Source organism: Necator americanus, chromosome II (assembly GCF_031761385.1).
Source record: "Necator americanus strain Aroian chromosome II, whole genome shotgun sequence".
NCBI classification, from domain to species: domain Eukaryota; kingdom Metazoa; phylum Nematoda; class Chromadorea; order Rhabditida; family Ancylostomatidae; genus Necator; species Necator americanus.
The window spans coordinates 22,634,724-22,656,102 of record NC_087372.1 but is presented as its reverse complement, the minus strand read 5'-3'; the positions used below and the strand labels follow the sequence as shown (position 1 = coordinate 22,656,102).

General features: G+C 39.8%; 1 protein-coding gene across 2 annotated transcripts; it reads right to left on the bottom strand.

The window, feature by feature from the left end:
• Positions 1 to 817: 817 nt before the first annotated feature.
• On the bottom strand, positions 818 to 20,472 carry RB195_019063 (uncharacterized protein; the record flags this gene model as incomplete). 2 transcript variants are annotated; one of them, XM_064186752.1, is made up of 9 exons in its annotated part: positions 818 to 910; positions 974 to 1,087; positions 1,143 to 1,246; positions 1,297 to 1,489; positions 5,787 to 5,865; positions 8,367 to 8,523; positions 20,078 to 20,189; positions 20,248 to 20,352; positions 20,401 to 20,472. In XM_064186752.1, the coding sequence occupies 9 exons, from the start codon at positions 20,470 to 20,472 to the stop codon at positions 818 to 820; spliced, it is 1,029 nt and encodes a 342-aa protein (XP_064042632.1). The 2 variants fall into 2 exon arrangements, with proteins under 2 accessions (XP_064042632.1, XP_064042633.1); XM_064186751.1 differs by lacking the exons at positions 20,078 to 20,189; positions 20,248 to 20,352; positions 20,401 to 20,472 and adding exons at positions 8,630 to 8,718; positions 11,393 to 11,511.
• Positions 20,473 to 21,379: the final 907 nt, after the last annotated feature.

The window sequence follows — 21,379 nt, the reverse complement described above, 5'->3', positions numbered from 1 at the left end:
AATTTAAAAAATTTTTTTTTTTTTTTTTTTTTTTTTTTTTTTTTTTTTTTAAAAAAAACGAGGGAGGGGGGGGTTTTTTTTTTTTTTTTTTGGGGGGGATTATAAAAAAAAATTAGAAATTAGGCTGAGCGATAAATATGAAGAGTGACAATAACAAACTACATAGTGGAGGAATTTGGCTCAACGTCGCCTAGATGAGCCTTTGCATGACTGCGGGATCGCAATGGACGTGAAGTCTGGACCGTAAGTGCAAATGCACCTAACGAAACCGCTGAGGACTACCAGAACAACGATTTCTATGACTACTTGAACACGCTGATGTCCAAGATAGCTAGCCAGCAAGTAGTTATTGTCGAAATTGATGCAAACGCAAAGACGAGTCTCGAACAACAATCAGATGTAATTGAAAAATAGCCCTGTTCTACGAACAATGGTAAGCGACTGAGGCGTTTCGAGCAGGCAAACCTCGTCATTGTTTCCACATCCAAAAAGAACCAAAGACTGCATCACTTTATGTGGCAAAGGTGGACCCCATCAACTCCTGAAGTGCAGCGCCAGTGGAAGATGGCAGCTCAACTTCAACTCGTTTAACTTCTGACGAGGAACATTCCCTTGTCAGATACCCGAAAATCTAGAGCTGTCTGGGCCGTTCCGACCACCCTCTACGATGGGACGAAAGTTTGATTTATCTATGACATGGCCTCAAAAGTAAATAATTTGCAAGGGGATTGATGAGGGGAATGAGGGAGGCTGGGGGACGGGGGTCAAGCGTATCAGCTGGTAAGATGGGTAAGATGTTAAGATATAGAAAGTAACCTCAGAGCAATGTATGGTGCGAGTCTGGGAGCTTCTCGTCGCCATCCATTGTCCACATAAGTTTCGGTTTCTCCTTCCAGAAACTATACATTATCTGAACAAGAAAAATAGTCGTCTGACGTTGATATTGGTTGCAACAACTATACTTCACAAATACCTTCTTCAAAGTCTGTCTAAAACTGGCGCCAAATATAAGGTAACAAAAGAAGTTTGCCGTCCCATTGATAACCACAAGGAGATTAGACAAATCAACAAAATAAACAAGAATATTCTGAAATTTGATTCAGTGTTTTATTCTCTTCATGTGCTCTTTAAATGAGTCTCACCGGGTTGTTTAATATAATTTCCATAAAATTGACAAGCAGTGCGGTGAAGTTGCAGAATATGAAGAAGAAAACAACGAGAACCAAGCTTATTGTGTCGGATTCATCTGCAGAAATATTAACCACTATTAGGTGAAGCATTTCTGTGCCTTTTTACCTGTTTCGGATCTTCTCGTGAGAACTGTAAATACAACACAAACGTTGAGTAGAATAAGTAGCGCTAGTGGTCCAATTGCCAAAAACGTGGTGTACATGTAGGTGTAATAAATCGCATAGTAAGCCGGATCAAGCCGAATATCTGTTGGACAGATCTGTGCACTTAAGGAGTCATCATTGGCTATACAATCCACCTGCAACAGAAATTATTAGTAGCATACTGGAGGGCAAGGCATTTATTAGAAATCCACTTCATGTGTTCATTTTTCTATCATGGCATGATGACTTACTTAGACTTACTTTATCGTCGTCTTAAAATAATCACCTGTTTCGTACTGCTTTCCGCGAATAAAATAACATTTTACCACCCTCAGAGTACCTCTTGTCGGCGTACCCGACAAGAGGTACCCTGAGGGTGGTAAAACGATATCGGCAGAACACTGACCCACTGCTCTTCGCATGATGTCATCGATGGCGAAGTAGAACAGGAAGTTCCTCCCACTGCCTCTTGTCTCTTGTCCCTTGTATTACTCCAGTTACTACTTCAAACGGAGTTGTACATCAGGTATTCGACCTGCAGCAGTTGTTCGCTTACTCATGTCTTCAAGCAAGCGAAAAAACTTTTCTGGTACTCCATCGGCGCGTTGAAAGGTCTCAATGAGTATAGTCGAAAACGGCTTCAAAGTTAGGAAAGGCCAATTGCATTTTTGAGTCGAAATGCATCTTTGAATGCCAGATTGCTGCCAGATTTCGATCATTCTCCTGACGATGAACACGTGGTCAGTCGTAGATGGGCCAGGACGAAAACCTGCTCGTCGTCCGTTGTTTCTTTGCGATGTTTAATAAGTCGGTATAGGATAATCCGCTTCATCTTTGTATATTACACTCAGCGGAGAGAATCCTCGATAGTTCCTAGGATCCGTGACCAATAGCTTCTTGAGGAGGGAATTATGATAGTGTGTCTCTACGAGTAAGGTATCCTTTCTTCGACCCATATTTAACGGCTGGTTTTCGCCATCTCACGATTCCCAGACGAAGAAAGATATTTCAGCATTTTTGCGCTAACTCCCTCCTCTCCGCCAGATTGTCCATTTTTAATCTTCTGGGTCCAGACCAGAACTTCAAAGTACTGGAGTTCAGGAGCTGACAGCGCTTGCCGAGGTCTTGAAGCGATCCCACCAAATAGGAAGGGTCGCTTTACCGACAGCCACTTTGCTGCCAGTGTTGAGGTCTGGAAAACATCTTTTCATCTTCCCACTACAATGCTTCAGTGAAGCATTTGCTTTCTGCGCATTTATGTCCTCCGACGTCGTCTTCAAGCCCTTAACTTTTGACGATCACTCTTTTTCCCGGTCTCTCTGCAGTTGGCGATGCAACTTCCTTCTCAGACACTTTTCTTGGCTGAAATCCCCAGTGCTGCCTGCGGCACATACAAAGTTATATGTGCATTTTTCTTCTGCAGTTGCGAAGGCAAACTTCTTCGCGGCATTAGAACCGGTAGCGTTTCCCTTGCAGGGTCCTGGATGCATTTTGTGAAGGAAGCCGCATTGCAAAATTTCTTGGTCCGTACTCCAGCATGAATCGACACATGTTAGTGGATTTCCGTTCTGCATTCTTCGTCTTTCAAACCTGCCAAGTCGATTTTCGGTTGAGGAGATGCTCCTCGGCTACTCTTGTCGACACGTAACTACTCGACTCGTACTCTTCCTAACATCCAGAACTTCCTTTCAGACACCGATAGTGAACAATTGTGCCACCAAACAATAGAAACGACTTAATATTTATGGAAAAAAGCATATAAATTTTTTTCCTCCTTTATATACAACATATGTATATTATATATATATATATATATATATATCACAGCTATTGCTGGACTTCAAAGTTGTAGAGGTGATCGCTTCGCTTGCTTTCAACAGTCAGTAAAATTTGCAAACAGGGCCACTTCCTGTATATATCTTCCAGGGAATTAAAGCTGTTCTTTGCAAATTGCGGCGCAATTGAAAAATTCGACTTTCATGGAACTTAGGCGTACTAAGATATCGTACTGATTTTTAATAAACTATACACGAGGTTGATAAATAATTTTACTAAGTAACGTTTCGCCAAAATCGCTTTCTTCGGAACTCGAAATGGGCAATTCAACTGACATGACAAACTACCAAAACTTTACACTACTAAACACGCAAACTAACCCTGGGCTTACCTCTTCAACCACTGATGCAGCGACTATTCATCCTGGATTGGAGGCCCCTAGCAGGAATTTGAATGTTTTATTTGGATCTGAAGAGCCATCCGAGATATAATGCGAGTTCCCACGTTATCGAGAGACATTCTCCCTCGCGGTTCATTTCAGAGGTTTTTTTTGGCTTGCATCCAAAATACCTTTTCAAGCCAACGTTTTAGATTTCCACGCCAAGATCTGAACCCAGCCTTCAAACTTGGCTCTCTCCTGTGTTCTGCAGGCGCTTCAGGGTGTCCATTCTCTTAACCTATTCTTTCCGCTCAAGTACTCTTGGTGCGAATGTATAGCGGTCACGCCGTTTCATCAATACACTCGTCGCCACAGGTAGTGCAATAAATCAGGTGGATTACACCGGATCTCAAACAATCACAGTGTCTTTCTAAAGTGAACCAGGATGTTCTTGTTACTAGAATATCATTTCATTTGGTTCCGTTCCGTGCCAGATGTTTACGTGAACGTTTAAAAAAGGAAGCCAATTGCCCTCTAGTTTCTTCTTAGTTAGTTTTATGTGTATCTATATTTGTATCAATATCTGCTCCATAACAAAATCTCTAAGTTGGCCAAAGTAATTTTCGGACCATTAGAAGGTATTGCGTTCGAGGTACGCCTTCAGAAAAACTATCAATTGGGAGATTGAGAATTCCGTATAAATTGATGTCACTCGAGAAACATTTGATAACATATCCTCGTTACGATCAGCGTCGCATTCATCCCTTCTAGGAAGAGTCATGGCATTTAGTGGTTGTGCATTGTCGTCTCGTGATCTACTCAATAGGCAATCGTGCAGACTTATCTTGAGGTTAGGCTGAATAAAACTGCAAATCGAAATAGACCCACCCGCTATTCCCTTCCAGAGACTTCAAAGTACTAAGCACAATACTGTTCTTCTACGCACACTTTATCATCGTGTACATTTCCTCCCGCTTCTTCGACGCAGTGCGGAGGAGTTGTTGTTGAATTGCTCGTACTTTGTGGTTGTTCTCTGGTTACTGATTATGTAGCCGTTTTTGCGCAGTGAAGTTGAGAGTGACATTATGATGCAGACAGCGGTTGTGGAAGTTTATTGACTCTCTAGCTGCTACGATGTTCTGTCTCCGCGCAGTGCTTCCTTCACAAATCGGTAATACTCAGCTGGCAGATTGCGAAACAATCGAAAAGTTCGACTTTCAGTGAACCTCGGCATAGTATTAATTTCTAAGAAATTGCTTTTTCTAAGAAAAAAGGTTTCTTTCAGGGCTTTGTGCCACAAAATCCCCCGTTACGGTAATGAAATACATATTATATTGAAAATACTTGAATATTGAAATAACTATGAAATAATGGAAATGTTTGAAAATTTAACCAGATTTTTTCGAACAAGCGATACGTTAAGTGTGCATTGTCATCAACTTCACTAGGAATCTTGATATCAGTTTTTTCAGTAGTTTTCTTTGGTCGGAAGTTCTCGAAATCTTAGCGATCACCTTCCATCGCTCGAAACGTTAACGAATTTAGGTAACAGTACTTGGATGAATATTAACGGAAATACACGCTATTCTTATTTGTACTCCAAGAAACTAGTTTGATAATTACCTCCTTAAGGTAAATTCTTGCCTATTACCCCTATCTGAAACAAAGAATGCTGCAAAAAAGTAACAAAAAGAACAACATGATAAAAGAGCAACAAAAAAAGGAAAAGTAATGCAATTAATACAGGAAGTGGAAATTTGCGAAACCTTAAGATCTGAAATTGAAACTATTCTTCTTGAGAAATCTGAGCAAAAGCTCGAAAGTATTGCATAACTTGTCAACTGTACACATGCATACACACATATACATGAATTAAATACGTACTTAAAATCAGAGCTCGGATATTTTCAAAAAAATTTCTTTCTTCTCGGTCTTGTTTTTGCAATGTCATAAATCATCGACACTTGTGAATACAGATCCCAGTTATACGCGTACGGCAGATTTGCGCTTTCAATGCCAAAATTCGCTGTTTGTCCGCCATGTATATAAAATTAAGACAACTCGAGCACAAAAATCATGTGATCATGAAAATATGTGACATTAATTAGCTTGCGCTGGCTGTTCACACCTCTCTCACAAAAAGCAAAAGCAATTTCAATAACTGGGCAATAAAATGAAGAACGTTACAGTCTCAGTCGTGTATTCAACAAGTAATACACTACTCTGTTTAATAATTCTTTACCACGAGTGGATTTCACCTTCACATCTTAAGTTCCATTAACAATTAAAAGCCTTACTTTCTCCAACTCGAAGAAGTGTGGAATGTTGTAGAGAGTGCACACAATCATCAGACAGATGCATGTCACCTTAGCTCGCCTGAACTGAGAAACGCTTGAAAAATTCTGGGTTTACGCTAAAGATCCTTACTCATGTCCCAAAGGATTAATCCATCAAAAACGTTCAGATTTTTCAGATAAAAATGAGGTTTTGAGAAAACAGCTACCAACGATCTACAACACAGTGAATGCTTTACCCTCGAACTTTGCACGTGCTTAAAGGCATCACCCCACGAATCTGAGGTGGTGCAGATTGCAGGTGTAGTATTCGTATACAGGATGGGAGACTACGGAGAGGGGGTGATTTCGTCCATTTCCTCCTAATTGCCGTAAAAAACGGCACGGAAGATACGGCTTCAGGTGTTTTGGCGCACTATTTTCTACTATGAGTTGGATTGGAGCGCGCCAACATTGTGCGGCGCCGCATCTTCCTGGCCGTTTTTTACGGTAATTAGGAAGAAATGAACGGAATCATCCCCCTCTCCGTAGTCTCCCATCCTGTATACGAATACTCCACCTGAAATCTGCACCACCTCAGATTCGTGGGGCGATGCCTTTAACCCTTTGACGACAGCGCGGCTCAACGGTGAACCGTGCTTTTTTGGTCGCGTGGTACAATGCAGCTCAACGTTGAGCCGCACGGTTTCCAACGTTTATTTCCCGTGACTTCCCAATTTTCCAAAGGTCTTTTGTACTTAATTGGTTTATTATCTCCGAATATTATCACACACAACATGGGCATGAAAAAAGGTTTCTATCTTTTGAAAACAAGAAACAAATTCAAGCGTTTGTTGCAAATCACACTTTTTGTGCATTCTTTAAAACATCCAATGCAAAATGAGCTTTTCATTCACTACAAACGATCCAATAAAGTTTTTTTGAAAAAAAATGAAAAAAGAATCTCAGCGGCATACGCTTCATTAAATTTAGGATCCTTTTCCCTGCTCTGTTTACTCGCTTCTTCGACAATTACTGAGAACACTTTCTTGTCCAAATATGGCAATCGATTGAAGTGTGGCAGCTACGTGAGTGATTATGTGGACCAAATTGATGACAAAATTTCCAGTCATCATGAGTTTCTGCGTCGCTAGACCATTCGTCTCTTCGCTCTCATTATCTGACAACGACAATTTCTCATTACCTTTCGAATCTTACTCTTTACTCGCAAGCAGCACTAATGCATCACTGAAGATAGAACCATTTTCTGTAATTCCTTCATGAGATTCATCGAGTAGTCTTTTAAAACTGTTCTCTAAATCGTCTAACTCAGATTCGTCCATATTTGGCTGCTAAAACTCACTTAACTGCTTGTAAACAGTATGAGCTAAGGCAAAAAAAGTCCTATAATAACGCCATTAGCAACAAATACAAGATAAATTATGTAAAAAGGCAAAAATTTGTACCCAAGGAAAAAAGTGGTAACCGACTCAACGTTGAGCCGCGGCTTAACGTTGAGCCATGAAACGTGCCTTTCCCACGTGAAAGACACGCAAAAACGTGCACTGTCGTCAGTGGGTTAAAACTCTCCTTTCTTTATAAGAAGTGACGTAAGCACTTCGAACGGATGAAGCTAGTTAGAGTTTCGAATGGACAATGTAGAAAACTTTTTGACTGTTCTCTCTAAAGTCCTTTACGTTGCCATTACATATCATTCCCCCATTTCAGATAGGCAGTTTTTTGAAACGATACATTGAACATTATGTTGACATTGTACTCGAATGAATTTGCGATGTTCACAACTTTCTACCTCGACTTCGTCCACCTACAGCAACGCAGTTATCGCGACCTAGGCCAAGTGCACCGGCATCTCAGAATTCCAACTTTCCAAACCAATTTGAATTTGACATCATTCAACATATATAACATTTTCTTCACACAAAAATGGCTTTTTCAAATGGGGAAATGCCCAGTGGTGGTTTGCAAAAATCTTAAAAACTCAGGCTGCAAAATTTATTGGAACTTGGAACTGAGACAGATCACTTCTGCAGCTTGCAGCTGGTACAGTTATGAGCCGCTAATGGAACTGAAATGTTGTCGTATCTTTCAACTCATGTTATAAACTGCAATGATGACCGCGACATTGATTGAGATCTTGCTGCTATAAAAATATGGTTGTTTAAGATTGGGGAGAATTTTGTTTGGAACTCCTCCCCAACCAATGGATCCTGCTATGTGAAAAGGAGAGATATGAGCAAGTACTGGGGCCATGATAAGGGAACGTTTGCGGCAGATCGTTGGCACCTGCTGAAAGAGTGGAATAAATAACGCCTGTATGCTTGAACTCGATAAAAAAAAAACTTTTTTCAAAACAAAACTTTAGAAACCGTCGTATCTGTTGTCGACAGCGGACAGTAAAAGTGGAAAAATTCCATGACTAATTTCTCTCTAGTTAGAAACACGTGCAACAAAATCAAATCCTGGAGGCATATTTGAAATTAATGATTCACTGATTGCTGTTTTTAAAAACTCATTTTGCTCATTTTTAGTAATTTTGACTGGTTAATCTGTCAGCACCGATTTTGTATTGAGGGTAGACCTAACCTTGGCGTGCAATAAAGCTGTCGAACTGATTCGGGCAGCACAACAGATATGAAACAATCAACAGCAGCAGCTACGCAGAAATATACGGAGGATGTCTGGAAGACGGCTGCTACTGGAAACACCAATGGCGCTCCGAATACATAAGCCCATGCCAGGTCTGAAAACAATTTTAGATAAAGAAGCAATACATACTGTATCATATCGATATATATATATATATATATATATATATATATATATCATATCGGTATAGCATCCTATACCGATATGATAAAATCCACACAAGTATTCACTAATTTCAGCGAAAACGAGTATGTGACAATATTTGCAGACAAGAATATTCCCTTTCCTCCTGAAATAATTACATCCATCGTTGCAGAACACCTGTTTATGTTGGTTAAGTATATTTCAAGCTGTATATTTTTACAATATAATATAGATACAATTTGAAAGCATTACTCGAAGTATGGGTGCTCCTCCTTATTTCCCCCAACAGTTTCACAGAATGATGTTTTAAAATAAAATGATGTCAACGACATTATCGTAAAGATAACGATAACGTTCCACGTCAGACCATGTAAACTGCTGTCTACTATTTAAGCAGCCGGTTTCATTCCTGTTTTTCCTGTTTTTGTTTTTTTTTTTTGTTTTTCTGAGAAAGGTACAATACCAAGCTGAGGCAACGTGGAAGGAAACAGGCGCATGGAGGAGTCATAGAGGTAAAAGAAAAGCGCGCAGTGGTCACGGGTGTGGATCGGTTGCAACGTCCCCCCATTTACCTTTTTCGGCATGAACACGAAGTTAATGCGCGATAATACTGCATTATGGCACAACAGTTCTACGCCGCTGCACCCTTCGCACCTATTTTATAGCTATCTGACGCCGGCGCACCAATCCGACACTATTGGGCCCGTGTCCTATTTGGCGTGTCTCTCCTTGAAGGCATCACCCCACGAATCTGAGGTGGTGCAGATTTCAGGTGGAGTATTCGTATACGGGATGGGAGACTACGGAGAGGGGGGTGATTCCGTCCATTTCTTCCTAATTGCCGTAAAAAACGGCTCGGAAGATACGGCTTCAGGCGCGCTCCAGTCGAACCCCTTGTAAAAAATAATGCGCCAGAACGCACTATTTTCTACAAGGGGTTCGACTGGAGCGCGCCAGCCTTCTGCGGCGCCGCATCTTTCGGGCCGTCTTTTACGGCAATTAGGAAGAAATGGACGGAATCACCCCCCTCTCCGTGGCCTCCCATCCCGTATACGAATACTCCACCTGAAATCTGCACCATCTCAGATTCGTGGGGTGATGCTTTTAAACCTCCCTACCACGCCGGCGCACCAATCCGACGCCACGGGACCCATCGTACCCCTTTTTTTGGAATTTTGTTTCGCACACATAAACACACACAAATTATGTGAAAAACGTTTAAAATGTGTGACAGAATTTCGTCAGAAGGTACAGTAGAATCGCTAATTCTTCGAAAGAAGACCAAAAAGGCGCGGATCCGCGTGTTTTTCGTCTTTTTTTTCATAACTCGCCTCAATTTATCTTTATTACAAAATGTGTACATCAATAGATTCGTGAGCGCGATTGGATGAAATTGGAACTTTCAAGAATCACCTGTGGGTACACATTAACAAAGCTGAGTCCGAGATAATTGCGCCCCAAGGATATATGATTCTTGACGTAAACATATTTTTCGAAAAGTGGAATGATGGTTACATATTCCTAATCTACATAATATTGCGAGCAATTTGATATCTCTCACAGTTATAATTCCATGACAACGGAGATTTTCTAAATTTGACTAAAGTGACATGTTTCAACTCCAGGAACGACCGACATTACAGCTTAAAAATTATTTTCTCACGAAATCTGAAAGAAAATTATTTGTTATAGGATGACGTTGTCTCTTTATTTTCCAACTCAGCAGGATTTTGTGTTTCCTGCAGCTAAATCTACAACTTCAGTATTTTGCATTTCCTACTCTGATTTTTGGCAGTTATTTAAATCGCTAACAAATCAAGTTTGCCATCTGTCGGCACAATGCAATAGATAGCCCTCTTTGTCCTATGATTTGCTCTGAATTTTACTATAATGTGTCTCAGGTGCGGTCAGTTTTGAACCTGCAAAGATATACTTTTTTGGGTCTTTACAAAGAGCTTATTTTTTTTCGATTTCAGTGGGAGCTTCTTCAAATATCAAGTGGATATGCTTGATCAGGAGGAAGGGATCTACTGAATGACGTTGATTTTAAAAAATTCTGTGTCCTTCAAATTTCCATCACAAAGTACTTCAGCCTCTATGGAGAGTTGTTGTCATGTAGGCACGCCGACCCACCAGAAACCTTAAGACACACATCGAGCTGCTGCTGTATTACCGCATTGATTACTACTGAAACTGGATGGCTTTTCGTTTTACCTTGCTTAATCTCCACTATCAATAACTACCCAACAATTTTTGATTATTGTGAGTAGAATGATGTATTTGTTCCCACAGCAGTGAGTCAAGAAACCCACAGGTTGATGAATATCTTTGCCGCAATCTCTCCGCCTGAAACAAGAAAGACCGCCTTTGACGAAAAGATCGGCGCTCCTTGGCTCTCAGAAAGCAGAAAGATGACGGCCTTCTCATCGTGACAAATAGATCATGTACAAAGAACCATCAATTATCGACTCCTCACAAAACTCTTTTATTTTGTGGGTCGGACGCTGCACTGTGGAAATGGTATGTACACACTAGTTGAATATTTTCATAAAAACGAAATCGGAGACACTGAAAGTAGAAGGTGTGCGCTAAACAGAGCTTTGAGAAGAATCTTTGGTTATCATTAGTACCCTGCATACTTTTTTCCAAACAAGTGATTATTTCATCGCTAAAGAGTACGCTCTGCAGTGCAAATGTCAACCGCCTTGATGACCGCCTGCCGCAGCCTGTCGAGCTTTCGTTGCAGTGTAGATGGAGGGGGTGGTGAAAAATCTTTAGCTATTCGACGATGGCCACAAACACCTACTCTAATCACTCACGACGATTCAACTCCTTGGTCGATCAAAGCTGACAGTACAGCACTCGTTACTACGTTGTAACGGGTTTTCTCAAAGTGACAAACTTTTTTGATCCTTGACACCCTCTGGATGTAGTCCATTCGACTGAAACCCTCACAAAACCCAACCTGTTTCTACTCTTGGATCCCACCTAGCATCACTGATACATGCGCACATGCGTGGGAATGACTTTGGCGAACATATTGAACAAAACGCATGGCAAATGTTTCGGACAATGATTTCAAAGGCACCCCTGAACAACCTTCTTGTGAACAGGCACGACTTGCGAAACTTTCCACTGGTCTGGCATCACTTCAATGTAAACACTGCATGTTGTAGTGAAGTTATATTTTGATAACAAACAGCTGCAGAAGTTCCTTGCTTTTTGGGCCTACTTATTTGTAGGCTTCAAAGTTTGTCCAAAACCGCTGCAGGTTTGATTTGTCCGATTTATTCTTGCTATCAAAACGTTACATCATGAAAGTAGTTAGCAACTACAACACCGTTACTAACTTGTGTCCCAAAATCCGTCGCAAACCGTCGGAATTCTTGGAAAACAACGTAAATGAAAAAGAACAACAATTCTAAAGAGTTCTTAGTCATCGGAAGCATACAGCTTCTCCCATTTCACAAGCTTTCGGAAAGAAATACAAACAAACGAAACAAACCTCCTGAAAAAAAAAACAAAAATAAAACAAATTAAGACGTTTGATGGAGGAAAAAAATCGGAACTTCTCAAATTTTTTAATTTTCCGTGTCTTGCAATTTAATTCGAATAATATTCACTTTTTCCTTTTCTTCCCTCTTCTTTTCTTTTGTTTCTTGGTTTAGTTTCGTCAGTCATTTTCCTTCCTAGCTGTTTCAAATTATCACTGCTGTTTTTACAAATAAGAACTGTGTAGAATTCTCGTCACCGTTCATTTATGTTCAAACATTATTGTCTCTCTGTGACGCCGAATCGCCAGAGGAGTCACCTATCGAAGGTGTGAGATGCCTGACCATGCCTGGGCCGCAACAACCATTCCAGCTATAGAATATTGCCTGCTCTATAAGAGGGCGGAGTCAGTGTTCAAATTTTGAAGTTTGTAAATAAAAGTGAATCCAACATCATTCAAAAGAGCGTCTTTTTGTGAGAAGAACTGGCTATTTGAGTTACTGGAAAAATTCATAGAGGCTGCAAAAATTTCTGTTTCGTGAAAATAGACGAGGATTTCCTCAATTTGGTTCCTCGAAAACCAGCTAGCTCTCATCCAATGTTAGCGCCTAATTCAGTTCTCGTAAAGGAAGAACAGTTCTAAGCAAATACTGACATCGTGACACTTAAGCGTTCATTCTAATCCGTTGACAGCTGTTCAAAAATTGGACCAAATAACGAAATAGAGTAATGTTGTAAGTTTGACACTGGAAAAAGTAGACATTTTCAAAGCTAGAAGCTTACAATACAAACTATTGTCACGTACGAGTTGTTTGCTGAAAAATTTCCGAGGAGATTTTTCACAGCTTGGAAAGCATGGCGTTTTATTAATCCGATGGAGCACTTTCGTGAATTTCTGAAGAGAATGGAAATATCGGACCAACATATGATGTGGGGTACCAAAATGCTCTAAATAACCTCCTGATTGCGGATGTAATAAAAATTTTGTTCAATTTCGAGAAATAAGCGGAAATCCTATGAACACCCCTTCCTTCCATGGAGATGTATCCGCGGGATATGCCAATGGAAGGATTGCGGATGTGTGAAAGTAATTAACGGGGCTTGAGGAAACTTTGCCCGTTTTCAGGCCACACATTTGTCAAAAGTAAATTCTCGGAGAATATTTGAAATCAGCTGCTCATTTACTTTCGAATGGTACTTTCAAAATCTAATTTTGACCACTTCCAAGAATTCCGACGATTTTGGGACACAAGTTAGTAGCGGTGTTGTATATCCTCCTGATGGTCTGGTGTTTTCAACATTCGGAGTTACAGATTTCCATTACTTCAACTCATTTTTGTTCACGACATTTTGGATAGTCTCCAATTCCTTGCAGTTTTCACACGGCTTTAGAACAACGATCTCTTCTAATTAAAATGTTTCTTAACGTTGTGTTAAGCAAAATCCAAAGCCTAAGATGTCGTGTAGTAAATGATAATCTAGATGGACCAACACCCGTACTTATTAACGAAGCGCTTCACCTACTGAATTCGTTCTGATCCGTAGATTCGTAAATCGGCGTAGTTCAGCTTCAGGACTTTTCAGTTTTCAGCGCCCGCTATTATTGAAAGTAACTTACTAAAGATTTAAATTGCTATTTAAATGTCAAAATTGTGTTGTAATTTTCAAGCATATGAGATAAAAAGATGAAATAACATGCACTATTTTAGAAATCAATGCTATTTTTGAAATCCCTAAACCAAAGTTTTGCGAAGATTGCGAAACACGAGTCTATCACAGGCTTCAACATATAATGAGTTATAGTAGAGTCAAAACGATATGAAGAACGGTGCAGTTCAGTAAGCGGTTGCGCTTGAAGCGGTGCGGTGGAGCGTAGCGGTTAGAATCGAGTGAGGACCTTTGCTACCACCGTGCATTGCCGCGATGGTCCCACCTAGGTTCCAACCGCTATCTTTACTGCGCAACTCCGAGCCAAACCGCTTACGTAGCTGCATCGTGCTTCATGTCGTTTTGACCCGACTATAGACTCTACAAAAATTGCGATCGAATTTAATTCAATATGCTGACTTGTATAAACTACAACAGTAACGTCAAAGCCCTTAAGCTAGTAAAAAGGGACCGCAAGTAGTCGCTAGTAAAAAAAAACTTGACATCAAATGCTACTTGTTCGTCGAGAGAGCTGTGTATTATCCTTTATTCACTAGTTTTACTTATTCACCTACGATACAGTAGTCAACTGAAAATTGAAATTCTAAATTTTGAAATTTCATGTGTTTCAAAAAGTCGAAAATTAGCCGGGGAACAAATGGCAAATGTGAAAATTGGTAGCTGAGAGAAGCGAAGAAATACTATTTACTAGAAGACGCAAATTTGCTGAAATGTTGAAATACTGGTATTGAAACACTTTCATTTTTATTCTATTCTATTTCTACTCTAAAATCTATGAATTAGCTTCAGATTCTGATTAAATCACATAATGTAACAAAAATGGGATAATCAGGTGCATTGGTCAAATCACACAGTGACAAAGGGAAAAAAAGCGAAAAAAAAACCATCATTTTGTCCCTGCAATATGACAATGTGGCCTCGTAGGTTCGACTCCCAGCTACGCAAACTTTTGCAAAAGAGATAGAAACCTGAAAAAACTTCTAAATAATGCAGAATTTAGTTTTATGCAGGATACAGCAGTTTAAAAGTGAACTTAACAAAATTTAATTACCAAAAAGGTTCAAATTCTGTGCACACTGTTAGGTCTGGGAGATCGCGAATAACTTTGTGATAAGAACACCAGAAGAAAAAGTTCGGCTAGTTTTTGAGAGAAAAAGGTTTGCCCTAAGAAAAAGTTGAATCGCTGTTTTTTTTCTACTTTCTAGTTCTTTTTCTGAATTTTGATAGGGCGAAATTTAAAATTTTTCCGACTTTTTTGGATTTGTTCCGTCTAAATTTTGAGAAAACCAAACGATCCAGAGAGAAGAAATTCTGCGCATAGGGGTTTTCTTAGACTCTCCATCCGAATATATGGGTGATTTTTTGAAATGCCATCCAATTTTTCTTGCAATGGAAAAAATTGTCAAAACCCCAATTTTCGCTCATGCTCCGAAAAGTGTGTGATTTTGAATAAAATTCAATAACTCAGGATAACTTAGAGCGAAGCAAATCATCTTTCAGTGTTTTGTAGCCGAGGACTTTCTCTATCGGATGCTGCATCAACCGATCTCCAGGGCCTCATTTCTCCAAATTTTTGATAGGACAAAGATGGTAAGACCTTCATTTTTCCCATTTGGGGCAAACCTTTTCTCTCAAAAACTACCTGGAACTTTGTCATAAGAGGAAGTCGCGAATAACTTCGTCAAAAGACCTCATATAACGAAGTTGTTCGCGACCTCCCAGACCTAACAACGTGCACAGAATCTGAGCCTTTTTGGTCATTACTTTTGTTAAATTCACATTTAAACTGCTGAAAACTACGTAAAATTAAATTCTTCATTTTTTAGAAGTTGTTTCAAGTTTTCATATCTTTTGCAAAAATTTCCCTCAGTGGGGTGTTGAACGTGGGTGGTCGCATTGTTACATTGTCAATACATTGGGCATTGTCAAAACGAAACGTTGATACTTCCATTTTACTGTCCTACACCTGAAATTAAATATGATATTGGTAATTTGTGTAATCATTTAATATTATTTATTGTGATATTTTGTAATGTATGTAATTTTTTAATTACTAGCTTGATTACCTTTGTGCTGGCTATTATGCCATCCTCAATTCACATCTGGCCACCGCACACTCCCTTACGGCCCCCCATCACACGCTTGACCTTGCCAAGGATTGAACGAGATCAGCTAGGCTTCTAGTGTGGCTCACGTATCTGCATCAAGTAGGCGGGAAGAAGTGAATAAGTTGAAAGAATTACAAGTAGCACGTCCATAGCAAGGCAAGAGACAAGTGTGGGTTTTTATGTTCTAGTACTGGATCTTTCTCGTAGTTCCGAACCAGAAGCGGAGTATGTAACGCATGTGTGTACCAAACTTCATCAGGATTCCGATTTTTCTGTATCCCCGATGAGCAGAAAAGTGCCGCCCGGATTGCTATCATATTTCTCTTCTGACTTCTGAGTTGTTCGGAGAAATTGCGACGCTTTGTCCTTCAGAAAAAATAAAACGCTTACTTGTTCCTGTGAGAGACCGCTGGACTGCTTTCGCATGTGATTGGAACAAATACAATTATTATTAGCGCTGGATCGAACAAACAGAAAACAGAGCTGTCCACTGCACTTCACAGAATTCTTTTTGTCGACGACCAACCCTTACATGGATGACAAAACATTACGTTGTGTTTTGACGAAATGAATAAATTGAATTTCACCTATTAACGCTTTTGGCCCGAAATCTTGTGCGTGTAAAGAGCTTCGTCAGGCAACTTGATCACTCTGCAGCAGCAGAGTGATCAGGCAGCCACGTGCTGAACAGTGAGCACTAGCAGGAATCCACCTCGAAACTTTCCGCTGTCGCTAACTTTGAGACAAACTACATGCAAATAGTTGGGGATCTTGATTCCCGGGATTTGCCGTGGGGACGCCTACTCATAACCTTACTGGTTAAATCGCATAGCCTTGACTTTTCAGTGTTGTCTGAGAAGACCGATTTTCGCAGTTTTTGTATTGAAGAAATTTTTACAATTACAATTTTTCCGTTAATTTCACATTCCGCCGACGTATAGATGACTGCAAACGGCTCTATTTACTGACTGTTTCTGTCATGAAATGTCCGGATTAAGCAAGATTCAGAAGAAGAAGAGAATAAATTAGGAATAAATTTAATCTTACTTCACGGATATTTCGCCTCGTAAGACTAGTCAGCTGAATTGAGCAGTTTTCTACCAGTTATGGTGTTCGGCTACCAACACCGCTCTCCTCACAAGCCTTCCACACAATTGCCCGCTCTAGGTCAACGTGAACTTGCTAGAAATTCTGAGACTCCAAAAAAAAACTCGAAATCAGATTCATGCCAAATTTTCAGTTTTAACCACGAGTTGTGTTCTAAGGAAAGAATTGTAGTGATTGACATTGAACTTTGGATGAGAGAAACTAAAGAATAGTTTCGGAATCCAGATGACGTTAATAAAAATGATGTTGCGCGGGTGCTCTAATGTTTCATTGGTCTCAGAAAGACATTCGGTTTTGTTTCATGCTTGGAGATAAACTATGCTAAGTTTACGTCGAAATGGGCAGTCCGTTAGTGGGTGTATTAACAGCGTTTATTTACATTTCATCCGCTCATTGACTACTCCAATACCACTGCAACGGCTTAACAAAAAGAAACAATTTGTGGTTCTCCGCTCGATCTTCCTCAATTTGCGGGTTGGTGCGCTCTAATTCCAACTTTAACATAACAATTCGCTAGAGTCACGCAAAACAAAGATTTCCGATGACAGTATTCAAACTAAACAAAATTTACGGTTGGTTTTCGTTGTGAGCATAACCTATTTCCAGTGATGTGGAACACGGTGCTCCTCATTTCGTCGCTTTATCCCCGACTTGAGAAGCAATTTCACTCCGAGATGGCGCATCCGTGAGCCATCTCTCTTCGTCAGGCCATCCGCTAAGGGAAAGAGCAGCTCAGGGGCTGACGGCTGCCTTATGGCTCCTGATAATACCAGAAAATCCTCTTAGTGGCGAAAAGTATGACAAAAAGAAAGAAGATTTAGGATTTGGATCAAATTAGGATTTTGAGAGGGCTCGTCTGCGATTTGAGAAGAACTGTGGAAGAACAAAGTGAGCAAAAAAAAGCAAGAAGATTTAGGATTTGAATGTTTTGGAAATGCAGAATGTATTCATAACTTGAGCGAGGAAGGTGCGAAACACCTTCTCCACTGCTTACAACTTACATGGCAATGTCCGCTATCCATAAGGGGGAAATGGACCCATTCTAAAATGTATTTTGTTATTTATTACGTACATTGCCAGTTGTAAGTACTGAAGAACACGCTCCCCCGTCCCACTCTCAAATCATGAATAGTTGTTCGAAATAATGAAAGAGAAATGCATATACTACCTGCACTAAAACGCGTGTTATTGTTAGAAAGTGAAGAGAAAGCTACGTACAAATATTTCCAGTGCATTTAATTAGTGGTAGCTTTGTAAGAAGCACACAAAACACAAACAATGGCAGCTACAGCTGCTACAGCTGCAGAAAGCTTGAATTTTAAGAGGTTTGTAACAAAATTGAAATCTACCGTATCCTGATGTTGAATAGCGTAGAATAGGAGGGTCGAGAAAGCGAGTTCTATTCTACATAAAAAGGGTTTTGACTCAACAATGGTAGGTTTTTCCTAAAGATAACTTGCATACCAACTATATATTAAGAGAAAACTATACCTCCAAACGGAAGGAAATGCTCTCCTCGGAAACAACAACGCATAAAAAGAACGATACGCAAAACGCAGCCCTGTCAACTTCTCCACATCACCTCACCTACTTGGTAAAATGGAGCAGCGTAGCTTTCTTCTTTGTTTTTGATTTTCTTTTTCAAGGAGCAATTGTGTAAAGTTCCGCTCAAAAGTCAAAATGTCAAAATCAAAATATATGTCTTTTAATCGGTCAACAAGTTTACGTGCACATCACATCGAAAGCACACAATTACATGGAACAAGGAAAACCTTATAAATGCTAGACATGACCTTTGTAAAGTCACCGATTCAGAAAAAAATACAAACAAAGGGTATGAAGTGCATAACGGTAGAGGATAATAGAAAATAAAAATAAATATAGTGAGGGGTGGTAACTGGAGCTACACGATTTATTTCAAGAAAAATATTAGTGCAAGTCCATAAACTTGGATAATACTTACACTTGAATGCCTCAATTCACCATTTTATTTCTGCGGTTATATTGTTTTCTTAGCAATTCCATTTAATTAGCTGAAGGAGAGGTAGTTTCGAACGAGACGAGTAAACTAGGGGAAGTTACGAAGGAATAAATCCAACGAATAAATCCCTAGGTTGGGTCGAAAGAAACAATTAAAAATGGGAAGTAGCAACCTATTCGTAATTATTCATCGTTTCTTGAAGGATTTTTTCTAGCATTTTTCAGCGTGATTGATGGATCTTAGCTTTAGTGCATGGGTACTGAATGGAACCTAACCAGACTTAAAGACTGAATGATGATGCGTTACGCTATTCAGGTGGAAGAGCTGTATAGCAAAACAAAATGTGTATAGTAACATTGATGTGTCTTCTGAATCCATCAGTACTAGCGCTAGAGCACAACTTCACCTCGATCTATAAAAAACACCTAACCAGCACAATAGTCAGTACAAACAAATTTTCTTACGCGCTTTATTCTTCGTCCTCTCCTTTCCTCCTCCATTAGAAGACTACTTCGACGAACAACAGGCTAGGAAAAAGTATATACTGGGGTTCTTGAAGTTTTCCCACCCTCTTCTATCTATCTATCTCTTCACCGCTGCTTACTAGTTAACTCTTCAAAGCACTCCTACATGGTAGGGAGTCTGTCCAATATTTCAAGGATTTATAAAAGAAAAACTTTGTGAATTTATCTTGATCAGCTATCACTAGAAGTAAACAAAAACATCACAGATAGATAGATTGAAGAAAAAGTGAAAAAATCGAAAGAAGCCGTTCTTCATGTCATAGATCCTATCATTTGAAAAAAAAATAATAATCAGATAATTCAAAGGAAATATTAGAGGTCATTGTTGTCTCCAAAGACTTTGTGAGAGGAAAGTCATCAGAACGGATGCGCAGTATTGTTCCATTTTAACAATCAGTAGGAACAAAAGTCCTCGTGGTTAACTTCACGCCGAACTACTGAATAACTCACCAAGTGATGGATTTGAAGAAAAGACGAAAACAGACACATTCAAGACACAATTGGTTCAGAGGTAGCAGCAGTTACTTGACGACCACTATTTAATTCCATTTTTTTCAGGAGCACGAAAGCAGAGCTTTCACCACAAAGTCTTGAAACACATGGAAGAAAACAATTTTTGCTCACATGGATGATTGTGGTGTCTCCACGCCTCCAGAACAAAAAGAAACATTGCCGTCAAAATTAGGAAGAAGTCTGAGAAGCCTAGTGCTGCCAAGTAAATTGAAGTCGAGCGTTTCTGCAAAGAAAACATTTTCTGGGTGGTTTGCTAGAATATGTAGCGGTGAGAGCGATACCCAATGGTCGTCATGTGTGTATACACTAACGACAAGAACATTCCCAATAAGACCAATAATCCCAACAACGGCAAGTAGAACTCCAGAAACGGCAAGGTTATAGGTCTAAATACCGTGCTTGTCTCCATCCCTCATCAGAGATTTTTAACGCACCTGGTAGTCTGGATCTGTTGATCCTAGACATGCATTACAGAAAATCAAAGGATTTTCTGTATACGCTGACATTTTGACAGGCGAAATTCAGTGGGTGGTCTTCTTCCCCCTAGCGTGATGATTCAATTTAACAACCACTGTCTCAAATTGAACACTTTAGCATCTGACGGTTGCACTACCTGGAAAAATGGCATTTGACTGAAGAAACAAAATTAATTTCGAAAAATACAACGTCAGCAGAAATAGTGAGTTGCTTTTCACGATTCGCTTACTACAGAAATGTTATTATTTGGAAAAGAAAATATATTGATACGGGCAGACTAACAACTGAAAGCTGGAATTGCATATTTTTCTGAACGTTCTGAGCGTCGTGTTCCTTCTGCATTTATCTATCTCCATGTCGGATATGTAGGTTCAAATTCGCTACAGTTCCAAACAATTACCGCTAATGAAGATGAAGAAGACAATGTTCTAGAACTCTGTTCCTGATAGCTAACAGTAAACAATCATTCTCACCTTGCCGCTGACTTGTGAAACTAAAACTAAAACTATGTGAGTTCTAATGTGTGGACCTTTTACGAGTAGCCTCGAGCCGCTCTTACATGCATGGCTTGTAGCTATTCAACTGAGCCTTACCATTACACCTTTCTAGTTGGCGATTTTCAATACGTAATGAAAAGAAATGCCAACAGAAAATTGTCGTCATGATCTTCTGACTGATTCATAGGACACGAGGATCAAGAAACAACGGTTACGATCTGAAGGGACGTATATTCCAAAGTATATACTCATTTCCATCTTAGAGTACGATTTTCTAATGGAACACGGTAACGACGTTGAAAAGCAGGCGAAATTGTATCTCTCCGCTTTCTTGAAGAAAAATTTTCTGAAAATCCTTCAACTATCGATTTACAGTGAGTGATATTGATAGAACATGCGAAAAAAAACTGACCAAGATGGCTCTGACAAAGTAACAAGT